The following is a 16,219-nucleotide window of genomic DNA, read 5'->3' as shown; positions in this document are numbered from 1 at the left end:
CACTTTCTCCTCTATGTGAGGGGAACCCATTGGATCTTGATCTTGGAGTTCTTTGTGAGCTCCTTGTTCTTCCTCTCATATTTCTCCATAGCTTTTGTTGTTGTGGAGGGATTTGAGTGCGAGGGACTTGACCACTTCGTGTGTTCTTGCCATTGCATTAGTTGCATCGGTTTGAGTTCTCCACGGTTATACGTGGAAGTGACAAGTTGAGAAGCTTACTACCTTTGGTACTTAGTACCCTTGATATTCTTCTTCGTGGATGCTTTGGCGTCCTAGAAGCTTGGTGGTGTCTCGGAGCTCAATCATTGTGGTGTGAAGCTCCGGGAAGCGTCGGGGACTCCAATTATGTTGTGGAGATTGCCCCGAGCAATTTGTACGGGTACCGGTAACCGCCCCCAAGGGTTGCCACGTGTACGGGTTTGGTGACCGCCCCCAAGGGTTGCCATTTGTACGGGTTCGGTGACCGCCCTCAAGGATCCCTTAGTGGAATCACGGCATCTTGCATTGTGCGAGGGCGTGAGGAGATTACGGTGGCCTTAGTGGCATCTTGGGGAGCATTGTGCCTCCACACCGCTCTAACGGAGATTAGCATCCGCAAGGGTGTGAACTTCGGGATACATCATCGTCTCCCCGTGCCTCGGTTATCTCTTACCCGAACCCTTTACTTATGCACTTTACTTTGTGATAGACATATTATTTATTGTAATATATCTTGCTATCACTTAGTTGTTTATCTTGCTTAGCATAAGTTGTTGGTGCACATAGGTGAGCCTAGTTGTTTGTAGGTTTTGTGCTTGACTTATTAAACGTTAGTTTTATTCCGCATTTGTTCAAGCCTAAACCACCCGTTCTACTATGGTTTGGATTCTAGTTGAAGCGTGCGACCATCTATTCAGATGAGGAGACCGAGTAAGAAACCACTAAGCGCTTAACTATTTTAAAGCGCCTATTCACCCCCCCCCCCTCTAGGCGACATCCACGTCCTTTTCAATCCCTCCACTGCATTACCAAGCAATTCTTTCCTTCATTGCATCAACCAGCTTCCATCTTACCATCTCATCCGCCAGGTCTTCCTCCTCTAGCCAAAAAATGTTCACCGGCCTGAACAATACCATCTCCGAGCCTTACCACTTAATGAGATGTGCGCGGTTTCAAACAACCACCACTTAATTTGAGCCACTTGCGGTGCCACATGGGGCAACTTGGGTTTTTGGTTGCCGTACGTAGTGTTCATTCGGTTGTGTGCGCGGCTCCAATCGGGGTGACGGCACGTCATGCGGTTTTACTGGACTAGTTTTACCTTGGATGAAAGGCTTGTACACCGGACTCCAACGATGCTTCAGGCTATCCTGATGTTGAGGTTTTCAATGTAGGTGTGTGATAAATTTGTAATTGGATAAGTTGAAGCACCCTTGTAGGATTAAATATTTCAAAAACTGTGTCTGCGGTTATATGGCGACTTGAAAATTTATAATATCCAGTTGTAGAGAACTTTAAACTAAATTAACTAAAAGTTGTCAGCCACATGTGTAACCATGATCGTCTTTTCTTGTGCAATTGGGATCAACAAGAGAACATGGTGGGGTTATGATTGACTCGTAAGTAGGTGTTCAGAATCACTTCTTGATCATATTAGGTCGGACGATGGCGGTATTGCGGTGTCGTTTCTTTCTTGGGAGCATCATTTGTGGAGCAGCATTGGATGCCAGATGCAGGAGGTGGAGCGGCTTTGTCTTGCAGGGAGCTTTGGTGGAGTTGTCAAGTCATGCCTGGCCAACAGGTGTTACGTTGAGTCATGCATGGGTTGGTAGGTGCTACGCACGACGGTTCTTCCAGAGTCTTCGTGTCTGGACGAATGAGCGCAGAGGGTGACACCGTTGAGCGCCGTGGTGGCGTCACTGGATGTACGAACCGGTAAGGATGATGCGGATCTCTCTCCTGGAGATGGGTCAGTGGTCCGATGGTGATGACGTCTTCTAGAACGTGCGCATGTGGTGTGCGCTTTAGGTCTGCTGCACCGGCTGTTATCCTGATACGTTATTTCGATGGATTGGCGGCGTCACTAGTTTTAGATATGAGGAGTGAGGGCACTCCGCATTATCGAGTTCGTAGGTGTGAGTGGTGGCTTGGGATGGATTGATGTATGTTCTTGTCATACCTTTGTGTAATAATTAATATAGATGGTTGCATGCATCGATTGATACAGAGGCCGTGTGTTTAACCTCCTTTTCCAAAAAAGGATTTATCTCTTCTTGTTCTAGTACTAGCAAGATTAGTTGGTTTACAAATACTTAGTGCTTGCTACAATCGCATCACTTAATCATTTTATACTCATTCAAATATTATTAGCTTTGAAATCCATAGTAATGAGATTGTTGAGTTCCAAAAGACTCACGGATTACTATAACACCAGATGCAGGTATAGGTAAAGCGAAGCTTTGACGTGAGAGTGATCCATGTTTTCCATTTGGAGTTCTTCTTTCTTATTCGATGACGATTAGAGGATGGGTTCCTGTTTAGCAGACTGGGATTAGCAGGGCGGACGTTGCTTTCATTTATTTGGGGCCTCTTAGGCCAATTTGCTTCTTGTCCGTACTCACACCCTGTCTTATGGTATGATGATTGTGATGTATTGGTGTATTGTATTACTGATGTTGTCGCGAGTGTAAGCCAACTTAAACACTCATATCTCTAGCTTCTCTACTTGTATGGTATTATTTTGTGATGGACACCTTCTTACTGACACGTCACAAGTTGGGGTGACTCCAATATGCACTTCTATCCATAGCGAGAATCACAAGTCTTCGTGAGGCTAGAACCACATATTGGGCGTTAGAAGAGCGGATATCTGGGCAAAGAACATGAGGTGGCGACAACTTCATATTGTAAAACGTGTCAGGGATTTTTTATGATTTTTTTGGAATATATGAAAATTTTAGAAGAATGAGTTAATGTAAGGCAGTGCTCATGCAACCACGTGGCACAAATAGGGGGCACCAGGCCACGTGGATCTCTGGTGGCCCACTCTAGTTCATCTTTGATCCGCTAATCTTCTTTATTTTCACAAAAAAAATATCAAAACTCCTCGCCCAATTTGGATCCTTTAATTTTTGGGAAAAGTAACATCATGGCAGTTTTACTGAAAACAACGTCAATCCCGATCATTTTCATTGAAATCATGCCAATTAGAGACCAAAACAATAGCATATCGGATATCTAGACGAAGAACATGAGATGGCGACAACTTCATGTTGTAAAATGTGTCGAGAATTTTCTATGATTTTTCGGGGATATGTGGAATTATTAGGCGAATTAGTTGATGGAAGGTGGTACCCACACAACCACATGGCATGAATAGGGGGGATGCCACGTGGCTCCCTGGTGGCCCACTCTAGTTCATCTTCGATCCGTCAATCTTCTTATTTTTCACAAAAAATATCAAAAATCCTCGTCCAATTTGGAGCCCTTTAATTTGTGAAAAAAAGTAACACCATGGCAATTTTACTAAAAACAAAGTCAATCCCGGTTAGTTTTATTTAAATCATGCAAATTAAAGGTCAAATCAATAGCATAATTGTTTGGAAAATAGATACATTTGAGCCGTATCGTGCCCCCAAGTTACCGCAAAGCGGCACACCAATCCGTTTGTTTTCATATTTAACTCTAAAGATTCCCCTTTAATTTTTCTTGGCGATAGAGACGACATTCTTCAGTGGTTTACTCACATCTATCCTCAGAGACTCTTCAAAATCACCTTCAAAAGAAATGGAGACTTGTGTGAGCTATACATTGAGAGCCCCTTCGGGGACCCACAGTGAGAGATTCCTCATTAGGAGTCTTTTTAGGCTTTTCTTTTTTTCCTGACTTATGACCGACCTGTGGTCAACCGTTCGACGATGCTCGGATCTTCACCCCCACTTTGTTATCCCACTGCTTTTTGCTATAAATATTAGGGCCAACGTAGTTAGATCTTAAAAAAAGATATATCCACCCATCGTTGTCGATAGAGACTTGATCAAAGGAAATAAATCATATGGTCGATCATGGATTTGGATCCATATCACTAGTGGGGACAGGGCCTTTAGTCCCGGCCCGTAAGGGGCTTTAGTCCCGGTTCACCAACCGGGAGTAAAGGCCTAACCTTTAGTCCCGGCTCTGTTCCAAGCCGGGACCAAAGGTGCTCCACGTGGCCGCCTCGGAGGGAGTATCTTTAGTCCCGGTTCTACTTACGAACTGGGACTAAAGGATCCGTCTGTTTTTTTTTGTTTGTTTGACCCGAAAAGGTAGATTTTTTTTTAATTTTTTTCAAAAAATTTTTTTGAATATTTTTTATGTTTTATTCCAATTTTCTAATCTTTGAATTATTTGACAATTTAATCTCTAATCACCCATCCTCACTGCTCTAGCGTGGATCACTCATTTCAAATCGTCTAACTTCCCGGCCGATCACCCATCCTTTCACTGCTTCAGCCCGAGCACGCTTAACTTTCTGGTTCTATCGCCCCTAGTTGCCAAGTGTGCACTTGTTGTTTTCCTGACAATATTAAGCTATCAATCCTAAACAACTTGGGTCTTGATGTCATGTTACATGATTTAATTTTTTTGAATTACAAACAATTATTAAAATAAACTTAATAAGTAACAATAATAGTGAATTTCAATGAAAACAACATAATATTTTTAAATAAAATTATTTTTCTTTTTTTTGGAAAAAACTTCTTTTTGAAATAACTTTTTTTTCATTTGGAATTTTGAGCATGTGGGAAAACTTCACCGGGCAAGCCCGGGTGAAATCGAGTAACAATTTTTTCTAGTTTTTTTTTATATATTAATTTTTTTTGGACGTCGTATGCAAAAGTTATGGCCGCTTATTTTTTTTTCCTTTTTTTGCAAAAACGGTCAAAATTCATATCTCAAAATTTCTATACCGACTACTCCCTCCGTTCCTAAATATAAGTCTTTTAAGAGATTTCACTAATGGTCTACATACGGAGCAAAATGAGTGAATTTATATACTAAAGTATGTCTATATACATCCGTATATAGTCCACTAGTTCAATCTCTAAAAAGACTTATATTTAGGAACGAAGGGAGTAGACACTAAAACCTAACAACATCTCAAAGGATTTTATTTTTTGAAGATTTTATCATTTTTGTTTATTTTGTGAAGATTTTATTATTTTTGTTTATTTTCTACAAAACTCAAAGTATCAAGGTTTCAGACGAAAACCCATCTGCTACAAAGGCATTTTTTTAAAATTAATTGAACTGTAGATTGTTTTGTGCATTAAATATGCACCATAGTACAACATGTTAAAATCTACAGAAAGAACTGACTAAAAATAATAAAAAACAACAATTAAATGACTAAAACAACTATATAAGCAAAACAATATTTCTTTAATTAAAATCCTAATTTAAATTATTCTAAAAATAACCAAATAAATCTTACTGTGACAAGAATCTAACACATGAGTGGGAGCAAAAATAATTAAATTAAAAACTATTTGTAAACTCAAGATATTCAAAAACTGGGTTTGAAGCAAATTTAAAAAAAAATCAAATTAAGCCATTCAAATTTGAAAACTAATGGCACAAACAGAAACTAGAATTTTTTTTTGAATCTAATGCAAAAAGAACCAATCAAATACATCAAATATCCTAAAAGATATAAGCAATTTAAAACAGAAACTACAAACAAGAATTTAAAAACAGAAAAAAAAAATCTAAACACCTTTAGTCCCGGTTCAAGACACCAACCGGAACTAAAGGATAGACCTTTAGTCCCGGTTCGAGACACAAATCGGGACTAAAGGTCCAAGACACGAACCGAGAGTAAATCCTTCAAACCCTTTAGTCCCGGTTCGAGACACAAACCGGGACTAAAGGCTCCTTACGAGCCGGGGCCAAAGCCTCGTGCGATTTGGGGCGACGTGGTCGGGCCTTTAGTCCCGGCCCAGAGGCAGGCCGGGACTAAAGGGTTCAGGCCAAAGACCCTTTTTCTACTAGTGTATGTCCACCGTATTCAGAGCAATCATCGACGGTCTAGTGAATCTGTCATGTGGAGCGATGAAAACCATTTGGAATCTAAAGGCCATGACGCTTCTTCTATGACACATTCCCAATCTCCAAGGCCCGAGAAGTGCAGGGTATAAAGATTGTCATTGAGTGGATGAAACATGACTTCCTTTTCCACATCCGAAGCGACCCTCATGTTCGTGAAGAACCAATATTGGTTGTAGGGGTTGTCTATATGGACGTGGGCAATCGCCATCCACTGAGTTGTCTTCTTTGGCAATTCATCATCCTCAACCACAACCACTCACCACAACATCTTACAGAATATAGATTGTCTTCTGTCAGCCCAACTTCCTCCATCATTGTTTCCATCTCATTCATGACACCGTTTGCTGCCAAACCATCCATCACGTCCCTTGATTAGTAACCTAGCTCGTAAACTCCAGGCCCGTAGATGTCACTAGAGACCAGTAGACGGTGACAAAGAGGATATGCAGTGGAGAAGAAAACTCAACGGCGATGCAAAGGCGCCGCCGAGAGGATATCCAAAGGGGACTGATCTGTGTCGGCGCGCCGGTCCAAACTTTCGGCCGGCTGCGCGCGAGCCGCATGATCCACTAACCCCGCGTCGTCCGCATCGTTGGATCCGCATGCAACATTTTTCCTCTTATGCAGCAAAATTTCGATGCGATGCAGCAATTTTTTTAACGATTGCAACAAAAAACAAAATTTGTAGTAAAAAAAAATCTACGTGATCGTAGCAAAAAAACGAAGCTGATGGTGCGTGGTAGCAAAAGTCAAACGCCGGTTGTAGCAAATATTTACGTGACATGTATGCAACTTTTTTAATGAAGGTTGCAGCAAAACATGATTCCGGTTGTAACAAAAGTAAAAAAAACATCGATTGTAACGAAAAATAAGACGAACTAGAGTTGCAACCAAACGTATATGCAGTTTTTTTACTGGGACAAAAAATAGTAAAAAAACGTTGCAGCAAATATGACGCTGGTTGCAACATATTTAGAGGAAAAATGTTGCATTCACTGACCATCGAAGCGCGCGGGTGAAAAAATGTTGCATGAGCCCGCGCGCACGAGGGGGCGGCCGGCGCGCGGATGGGAAACGATTCCCATATCCAAAGGTAAACCCTTCACATCTACATAGGGATGGCACCCGCAGGGTATGGGTACGGGTGGAGCCTCCCCATACCCTTACCCGCGCCATCTGATATTACCCATCACCCATACCCATACCCATCAACGGGTATAATTTTTTCCCATACCCGTTACCCGACAGGGTAGACGGGTACCCGTGAGTTAAATTACCCATATTTGCAAACATCAATTTAAACAACTTACAGTTATAAAATGCATTTTATCATATAGTTTACAAAGATAGATTACTTATAAAACAACATCATATAGTCGTAAACAACAACGCATAGGCATACACTTTCAATTCATAAATTATTGATATAGTGTAGATTGTAGAGATAATTTTAAGTTTACATAGATTTTATATGGGTATATGGGTATGGGTTATATGATCCCATACCCGTACCCGCTCTACCCGATGGGTTTCATATTTTCTTATTTATATATCCATGGGTATGTTTTTTCCCATACCCTTACCCTAATAGAGTTTTTACCCGCAGGATACGTGGGTATTGGATACCCATTGACATCCCTACGTCTACACGTCGGCCGAACCTTTGGCCGGTCCCTCTCGCTCGCTAACCATCTACACCTCTCGCTCGCTGATGGTCCCACATGCATCGCTTCTTTTCTTCCCTTGTTTGTATTTTCCTGCCCCTGACGCCACACAATCATTCATGTCGCCCGTCTTTCTCCTCCTAATCCCCGACCTTTCCCGGCCATGGTCAGCCCATGCACGACAACTTGTTCCGGCGAGCAGCTCCCTGACGCGATGCTTGTACATCTCTCTCTCCCAATAGCTACGGCGCTCGCGTGGCTCCCCCTCTCCCTCGGGAACGATGGTGTATTTTGGTGTGGTGGTGCTACAACTGGGGGCGGCAGCGACCATGGGTGATGTGATGGACAAGTAGACTGATGGAAGACGACACTCCGGTGCTACATCCGGTCAGTTTTTTAGCTCGAACGGGTTGGGGAAAAAGCTACAATCTGTTGCTGCCACAACACCGCCGTGGAATCCTCTCCACCCCCGGGGAGCTGCAACCGGTTGAGCCAGAAGCTGCAACCGTTGACGTTGACGAAATTTGTTACTACTGGCGACGAAATTTGCTGGATCCATCACGAGGGAGTTGCGACCTACAATAATGGCGCCTTTTTTGTTGCATCCGTCCTCAAATTTTGCTAATACCTGTGTGGGATTTTTCTACATCCATCATGGCGGTGCTGAAACCGACGACATCGTCGAGATTAAATGTTGCAACCGTAGTTGGTTTTTGCTACTACCGACGAGGGTTTTTTGCTACATCCATCATGGAGGAGATGAGACCGTCGACGGTGGCAAGATGATTTTGCTCCAACCGTAGTTGGTTTTTGCTACTACCGACGAGGGTTTTTGCTACATCCATCATGGAGGAGATGAGACCGTCGACGGTGGCAAGATGATTTTGCTGCAACCGTAGTTGGTTTTTGCTACTACCGGTGAGGGATTTTGCTACATCCATGATTTTTGCTACTACCGGCGTTTTTTCTGCTACTTCCATGAACGGCGTTGAATCTTCGACCGTTTCTCACACAACCCCGTGCAAGGGGTGAGGAGGAGATGCGGCGGTGATGCCTACTGACGAAGACAACACTTGGTGGCCGGCGAGGACGGGGCCAAGGACGAGCAAGGAGACGGAGTGGTTGGCAAGCACGACGTCTTGCGCGGCCGACGAGTACCGACACGGGAGAGGAAGAAGATGGTGCGAGAGGATCCAAATTAAACGACTTGCGCAACTGAATCAAGCGGCTGGGATCCTTCACTTGCGACCGCGTCGCCCCCGCGGGCAACCGGTCGCGTCCCCTACCCCCTTCCTCTAGAGCCCCTCCCTCATCCCTCCCTTCGGCTGCTATCGCTGGCATCCGTAGTTGGGCGTGGCCCGGGCGGCGCCAGCGGTGGCGGCCCCTAGCCTGTCCCCTCGCGGTGACGTTCCGGCACGGGGCGGTGCGATTCCGTGGGGTGCTCCTCGGCGGCGGGATGGCCTGCTATGGGCACGGGAGATCTGCTGGGTGGCGGGGCTACCATTGGCGGCGAGGTGGCGCGATGGCGCCTGCTCGGCCCAGATCTGGGGCCCTTTGGACCCCATGTGGGTCTGGGCGGGCTGGCGCTGATGCATGTTGTGCATGGTAGTCCCGAGAGGCGGCGAAGGTACGCTAGGCAGGTTCGTGGTGCCTCAGCTGGCGTCGGCGCGCTGCAGCATGGTGGTCGGGGCTTTACGGGCTCGATCTGGGCCTGACCGGGCCCGAGTGGCTTGGTATGCCCCTGTAGCCGTGTCCGGATGGCTGCCGCAGCGGTGCGGTAGGCACTGGCCTCCCGCACGATTGTGGTGTTGGTGGTTCCCTCCCGTGCGGCTCTAGTCCCGTCGTCCTCGCTTCCCAGCACTCCTTCTCTTCGTCCTCCAGGGCTCGTGGTGGCGATCTCAACAAGACAACGTGGGAGGCTTCAAGACTATGGTGGCGCATGTTGGTGTGTTGGGAGCTAGGTGGTTGGCTCCGAATTGGTCGGGTAGTGGGGTTTGGGGTTCGGGAGAAATCCTTGCCGATTCTGCCGGCATCGATGTGGTGACGCATGTGGGTGTCGCCATTCCTTCCTGAAGGGTGTCGACGTGATCCATTCCCCACTCCTCCGTGTGTCGGGGGGAAACCCTAGGACACGTCTGGGGCAGCAGCGTCGTCGGCGTCGCATACCTTTTTGAAGGTGCTGCTTGGTACGTGGTGGTTCGATGCCTCGGATGGTGGTGGGAAGACTCCGGAGGGCGGAGCGGTGGCGAACCATCCGCGCTACGTCGAGCTGCTGTTGTTGGTATTTTTTTTCTGTTTTTTTTTTTGTTGGGTTTGATGTGTTGCTTGTCCCAACGATGATCTCACGTGTGTATTGGATGATTGCTATATTAATATAGCGTGGCGAAGCTGACTCGCGCACCGGCCCCTAGTACACGGGGAGCGAAAATTAGCCCAGCCCACCCATTCCAGTCCATGCGAGTTCATATGGTTGTCCCTCGCTCGGCCCCGTCAGGTTCCGAGCCCACGACCACCCACACACGCCACGCGCAGAGAAAAAAAGAGAGAGAGAGAGAGCAGCGGTAGCATTCCCCGAAATTCGAATTCCGCCCCTCTCTCTCTCCCCCGTCCGCTCCTCTCCCCCAAATCCAGCCGGATTCCGGCGCGCCGCCCTCCCGCCCCGGCCCCCGCGGCGGCCGCGGCCGCCGTCCGCCCGACCTCCCCGCGCCCTCGCCGGCGGTAATCTCCCCGCTCCTCCCCGCCCGGCGCCCAGCCTCTGGTCCCGCCCCGGCGCGCCCGCCCGCCATGGCCGCCGCCACCGGTAAATAAAGCTCCTCCCTCACCCGCAGCTCCCTACGTTCCCTAGCGATTTCTGCCCCCCGTCGCGCGCTGTCTAAGCCTCAGCTTCCCCGCCTAACCAGGGGCGCCGCTCGGCGGCCTGAACCCGAAGCCGAAGACAAACCCTAGCGCCAACCCCCCCGGCCTCCGGTCCGGGGGGAAGCCCGCCGCGCTGGCCGACATCACCAACACCGGGAGGCCCGGCCCTCCCAGGCGCACCATGGCCGACGTGCTCAAGGTAATCCCTTCTCCCGCTCGGGGGAAACAGCAGGCTCGGTTATCAGTAGCTCAATTCTGCGGTTTGTTGGTTCCGGATTCCGCGCTGACGCCTAGATTCCTCGCTCGCTCGCAGGAGAACGCCAAGTTGGCTCAGCTGGTTGCCCAGAAAACGTATGCCTCCCTTGCTCGCCCCTCGGTTGTTCATTCCTATGACTATGAGAAAGGGGCTGTTTGATGTTTCTGAAGCAGTAACCTAGTTTTGGCTTTGATGTCTTGTCCGCAGCAAGATCATTGAGGTCAGCGGCTTTGAGATCTACAAGCTCCGCGCCGCGCTGCACTCCACGCATCAGCAGAACCTGCACTTCGCGCAAGCTAATTCTCAGATGACCGCGGTTCGTCTGTTTCTCCGTCGTTCTTGTTTAGATGATTTTAGTTGTTGCTGTGAAAAGTTTCAGCGGAACTAGCCGAGTTGCCAACCCAACCACTGCCATGCTTACATCTTAGTTATACCTGTGAACGAGAATCAAAGAGAAATACTGTTGTTTGGCCATTCCATATGTATTGAATTGAGCTAAGTTTGAAGAGAAAAGTCGAGCAAATAATGTGCATCTATTTTGTACTTACGAAAGAACGCATCACACAGTCACTTTGTTTTGTGAGGTTGTGTAGCCACTTTCTGATCTATCTATGTGTTTTGTGCTTCTCTACAGGAACTAAATCAGGCAAAAGATCGAGTAAGCTGCTACTGCTTCTTCTTTTTAATGAGAATTTCAACTGTCAATACTCAGAATGTTGGTCACTGATTTGTAGAATTATTTGTGGATATGACATGCAGCTAAAGGTATTGCAGCATGAGCTTGAATGTGTGAAAGCAATGCTTAAAGTAAAGGAGTTAAAAGCTGCACCTTCCAAATTTGCACCAATTGAAGCTCATCAAGATGAGAATAAGGGCACCAGTGCTAATGTGCACCATTCAGTCGAGACACAATGTAAAGCCCATTCTCTTAGATGTTGATGCTAAACTTAACAACCATTTCAGCAATGGCATTTTATGGTTCTGATTATAGCCCTACTTAACACAACTTAATTTTTGTTTCTGCTTTACCTTTAGTTGCCCACTTTAGAAAATTTGATGTCAATTTCTTCACAGCCTCTATGCCATCTAATACAGACCGGCCAGAAGCACCGCCAGATAAAACAAATAAGAGGTATGGTCTGTCTGTCTGTCTGTTTTACTAATCTTTGAGAGACACTGCCACTGGCAGATAGAGTGCTAGATAGCCCGATTTATCCAAGCGACTTTCTATTGATTCAGAACATCAGTGAATACACGCACAAGTAAGCAAAAGTCAGAATCATGCAAAGGTACAAAAGAGACCAACACATTTCAACAGCGCCACAGACCAGATGTGCGCCCCACTGAGTCATCGCATCAAGAGGATCAGAGGTAGTATTTGCGTATAAAAATGTGCTCATGATGCAACACTATCTGACTGAAGGTTGACCACTGTTTGTTCATGTGACCAGAAACACAGTACGAAGAAGGTCTTCTAGACTAAACGCAGGGTCTTGTGAGATGACAGAAGCCTCTAGTGAGACCTTGTATACAGACACTGGTGTTCCTTCATCTTGTAGTCTTAGTGTTCCAGAACTTGATGAACCAAATAGTGGAGAAGACATGGTATGATATTGATATCTCATTTCCATTCTGTGTTCCAGATGACTCACAGTGCAGTGCTCATTTCATGCTATACTTGTGGATATGTTGTGCAGGGGAAGGCAGAACAAGATGAACTGTTATGCAACACAGGAGTGCATATAAAGGCTTCAGTGCTCAAGGTAAAGTTATTTCATTGTTATACTCACCTTATATAGTTAAAGGTTTTGTAGTTTGAGTTTCAATGCCTGACATCTTGATTGTCTGTCTATATTAGAAAAACGAGATAAATAAGCATCTGCAGAAAGAAGCGAATGTGCAGGTATGCAGCACAACTCTTCAGTAATTGATCAATCTGTTTACCCATGGCGATTTCTTAATCCTTATTACGACGCTGCTTGTTTCTGACAATGTAACTAGGAGGAGATAAAAGAAGCACATTCTGTGATTACTATAATTGAGGACCTTGAGGTACATCAAATTGACAACCAGGCAACGAATACCAACCCAATCCACCCGGCAGAAACTCAACGTAAAGCACTTCTATCCCAAAGTATTTTGCTATTATATTGCACTCAACTTGGACTATTGGTTGCTGCGTGCTAGCACTTGAGGTTTTTAATTACTGTATACGAAGGAGTCAAGCGTAGCCTGCTCATTCAAAACTTTATGATCGTTAATGAATTGGTAGTATGCAGGAACGCTTGAACAAAAAGTACACCTTTTTTTTCAATGTTCATATGTATAACTTTGTTGTGCTAAAGTTTTAAATCTCAAGAACAGTGGCCAAACTACTTGCTAACTGCATCTTTTTTGTTGTTCCGGTCACCTCCTTTAAAGCGAAAAAATAATCTTACTGTAATTGCAATACCTTTTCAGCATCTCCGCCATCTAATACTCAACAGCCTGAACCACCCAAAGAAAGAGCAAAAGAAAGGTATGCCCATCATTCTAGTGATCTTTGAAATGCTCTCAATAGTACACCACACTGTCCAACGAAACGATATTCAGTTGGCTCACTTTTTATTTCTAGGGGTGGATACAAACGGAAATTGGATTCATGTGGAGGTCAAAAGGACTCAGACATAGAGGACACTAATGCCAAACCTGACTCTACTTGTAGTGAACCACCGTCTCATGAAGAGACGAGGTAAAGTCTCTGCGTGCTTGCATCTTTCTGCCTTTCACTAATGCACTTATATCTGACTTGAACATGGCAATCATGGTCGTTGTAAATATGTGCAGAAAATCTCCGAGAAGAAAATCCTCAACAAAGAACCCAGGAGAATCTGGTGAGGCCACAAAGGGAACTCTTGAGACCAAGCAAGAGGAAATTATTGCTCCTTTAGTCCCTTCCAGCTCAGATGTCGTGATGGAGCAGAGCAAAGATGAGAAGCAAAGTGACAGCCGTTCCTCGATGGAACCTTCTGAAGAGCAGGCGGCGGGCAGGTCCTCGGTGCAAGCGACAGGTAGAAGGTCTTCGATGCGGGCAGCAGCAAAGGCTGTCTGCTACAAGGAGATACCCAGGAACGTGAAGATGCGTCGACCTTAGCAAACAGCCAGTAACATTCTGTGACCGGGTCGATTGCGCATTCTTTTGTGGAGTAGAATATAATATTTGTTGTATGATTGTAGAGGTCTGTTGCTTCCCCGCATGAAATGTAGTATCGTGTTGTTCTGCCATACTGGTGATGGACCGTACAGCGGTCCCTTTTGTGCTAGAACTGACCATGGCCATTTGTCGCGGACATGTATGAATGACAATGCCAATTGCAAGCAGCTGACCATTGGTAGTATTTTGCTCTTCTGTGTGTCCTGTTTGAAGAAGGTTAGTGTTATCTGTCATATATGGGCATGCTATTTGTGTAGGAAAATTATGTGCGAACTTTCTATCTTCTGTGTGTGCAAGCAAATAATCTTGCATAGTTGCATTGCATAATTTTCTGCAATTTCATAAATGTTATCCAAAATTTCAACAGTGTTCTGAATTTTGAAGTATAGTTTCTATTTTTTTTGTGCTTCTAATAAGTTTGACTTTGATATATACTAGTAACAGTGCACGTGCAATGCACGTATAATCATAGAAATGAATTTTCTTATCCACGAGATTGCCAAACGGTTAATAAGAGATGAAAATAACATATACCTAGAATCAACAATGCATGACATATGCATGTGCTTATTCTTGATCAAAGTAATCCTCTCTTTTTAGATCAATTCACTTTTGGTGGAGCAAATACACAACTAATATTCAAACACATAACACATTGATACTTCTACATTATTATCATTGCATGATCCAGAAGCAACATAACTCACAAACCTTACATCTACACTATTAGCAACATGTATATGAAACCTCATGAACAACTGAACGTAGTATGTTCACATCAAAGAATATGTTAAGCCTTGCTAGAAATGAGATCGAGACGGATAAAAATATGGCACCATGGTAAGGTCATAGAATAGGAAAGTAGATATGGTTAGTCGTGATAGCAGAATAGCATGACACGGTTTGCTGGATGATGTAAAGCTTGACTTTCTCAAATGAGTTGTGCATACTCTGTAAAACTTAAGAAACATGTTTTTTTTTTTTTTGCGACAGAACTTAAGAAACATGTTATAAGCAGGCAAATCTCTATTTTGGAGAGCCAAATCAGCTCCAACTACATCACACAACAACTATAGAATTCAATTCACCCAATTGATGAAAAAACACCCCTAAAACTTGGTGTTAGGGGATAGGAGCATGGTAGCCCACAAGAATGCAGACATCAACTTACATGGCTTACATGTACAGATGAGTATTGCACGTGCAAAACTACTGGTAGTATGTACTCCCTCCGATCCTAGTAGTTGGTTGGTTTATGTCGACCCATCAACGCAAATCACTCGGAAGAAGCGTACTACAGTATAATTTGGTCCAGAATCATGGTCCCGCTTTTCCATCTGCACCCTACCTTTCTCTAGTGTCAACCGGTCATCGGCTGCCCAGCATCGATTAAGAGCATCCACCCACGCCCTCAATAGACCCCCAGAGGCTTTTTTCTATCGTCGCCGATAAAGAAAGGACCAATCATGTCCCCAAGACTCCTTTTTTTATCGATGAGAGCCGAAATTGATCCCGGTGGTCCAGACCAAATCCAGCGCGTTGGGGAGGCGTTCGGAAGCGCCGGGAAACGCTTTTGCCGCGAAACGGGTGTGGACCCGTTGAATCATTGATTAGGCGCGTTCGTCCTCGTCATCGCCTCGTTTTCCACGGGAATCAATGCGAACGATGCGCCCCGGTCATCCTTTCATTGATTCTGCACGGGCAGCGCAGTGAAGGCGCGGCGACGCGCGTCCCGTCGACGCACGTCCCATCCACTCCCACCATGCGTTCACACGGCTGCCGCCCCGCCGTGCCGCCCGCCCGCGGCTATATAAGCCGCCCCTCCCTTGCCGGTGGCCACACACCTCTCTCGTCAGACTCTCGCTACCGACGCCCTCTTCTCTTTTTGCCCCCTTCGTCACCGACACCTCCTCTCCCTCTCTCCACCAATGGCCGAGCGCTACCCTGACAACGGAGCGGCGGCCAACGGCTTCGGCCACTGCCACCTGCACGAGTCCGAGGACCGCCTCCTCTACGAGGCGGACTACCCGACGCCACCGGACATGCGGGTGCCGGGCTCGTCGAGGCTGAGCGTCGGGGAGTTCGGGTGCCACTCCCGCCCTCTAGAGCTGATCGACGCGCGAAGATTGCGCTCATCAGGTCATCGCTGCCGGAGAGCTTGTGGAACCTGTCGAGGTACGTCCC

At 45.9% G+C, this 16,219-nt stretch overlaps 1 protein-coding gene across 1 annotated transcript; it reads left to right on the top strand.

Annotated features, from left to right (window-relative positions):
* The first annotated feature begins 10,506 nt into the window (after window positions 1-10,506).
* On the top strand, window positions 10,507-14,219 carry LOC123402628 (shugoshin-1-like). Its single transcript, XM_045096563.1, has 15 exons — window positions 10,507-10,530; window positions 10,631-10,785; window positions 10,900-10,937; window positions 11,050-11,158; window positions 11,477-11,500; window positions 11,602-11,755; window positions 11,917-11,974; window positions 12,082-12,213; window positions 12,294-12,447; window positions 12,540-12,605; window positions 12,701-12,745; window positions 12,844-12,955; window positions 13,303-13,360; window positions 13,457-13,573; window positions 13,669-14,219. The coding sequence occupies exons 1-15, from the start codon at window positions 10,515-10,517 to the stop codon at window positions 13,973-13,975; spliced, it is 1,545 nt and encodes a 514-aa protein (XP_044952498.1). The 5' UTR covers window positions 10,507-10,514; the 3' UTR covers window positions 13,976-14,219.
* Window positions 14,220-16,219: the final 2,000 nt, after the last annotated feature.

The sequence above is a fragment of the Hordeum vulgare genome, chromosome 6H (assembly GCF_904849725.1).
Source record: "Hordeum vulgare subsp. vulgare chromosome 6H, MorexV3_pseudomolecules_assembly, whole genome shotgun sequence".
NCBI lineage: Eukaryota > Viridiplantae > Streptophyta > Magnoliopsida > Poales > Poaceae > Hordeum > Hordeum vulgare.
Note: the sequence above shows the minus strand (reverse complement) of the source record. Positions and strands in the feature narration are given on the sequence as shown.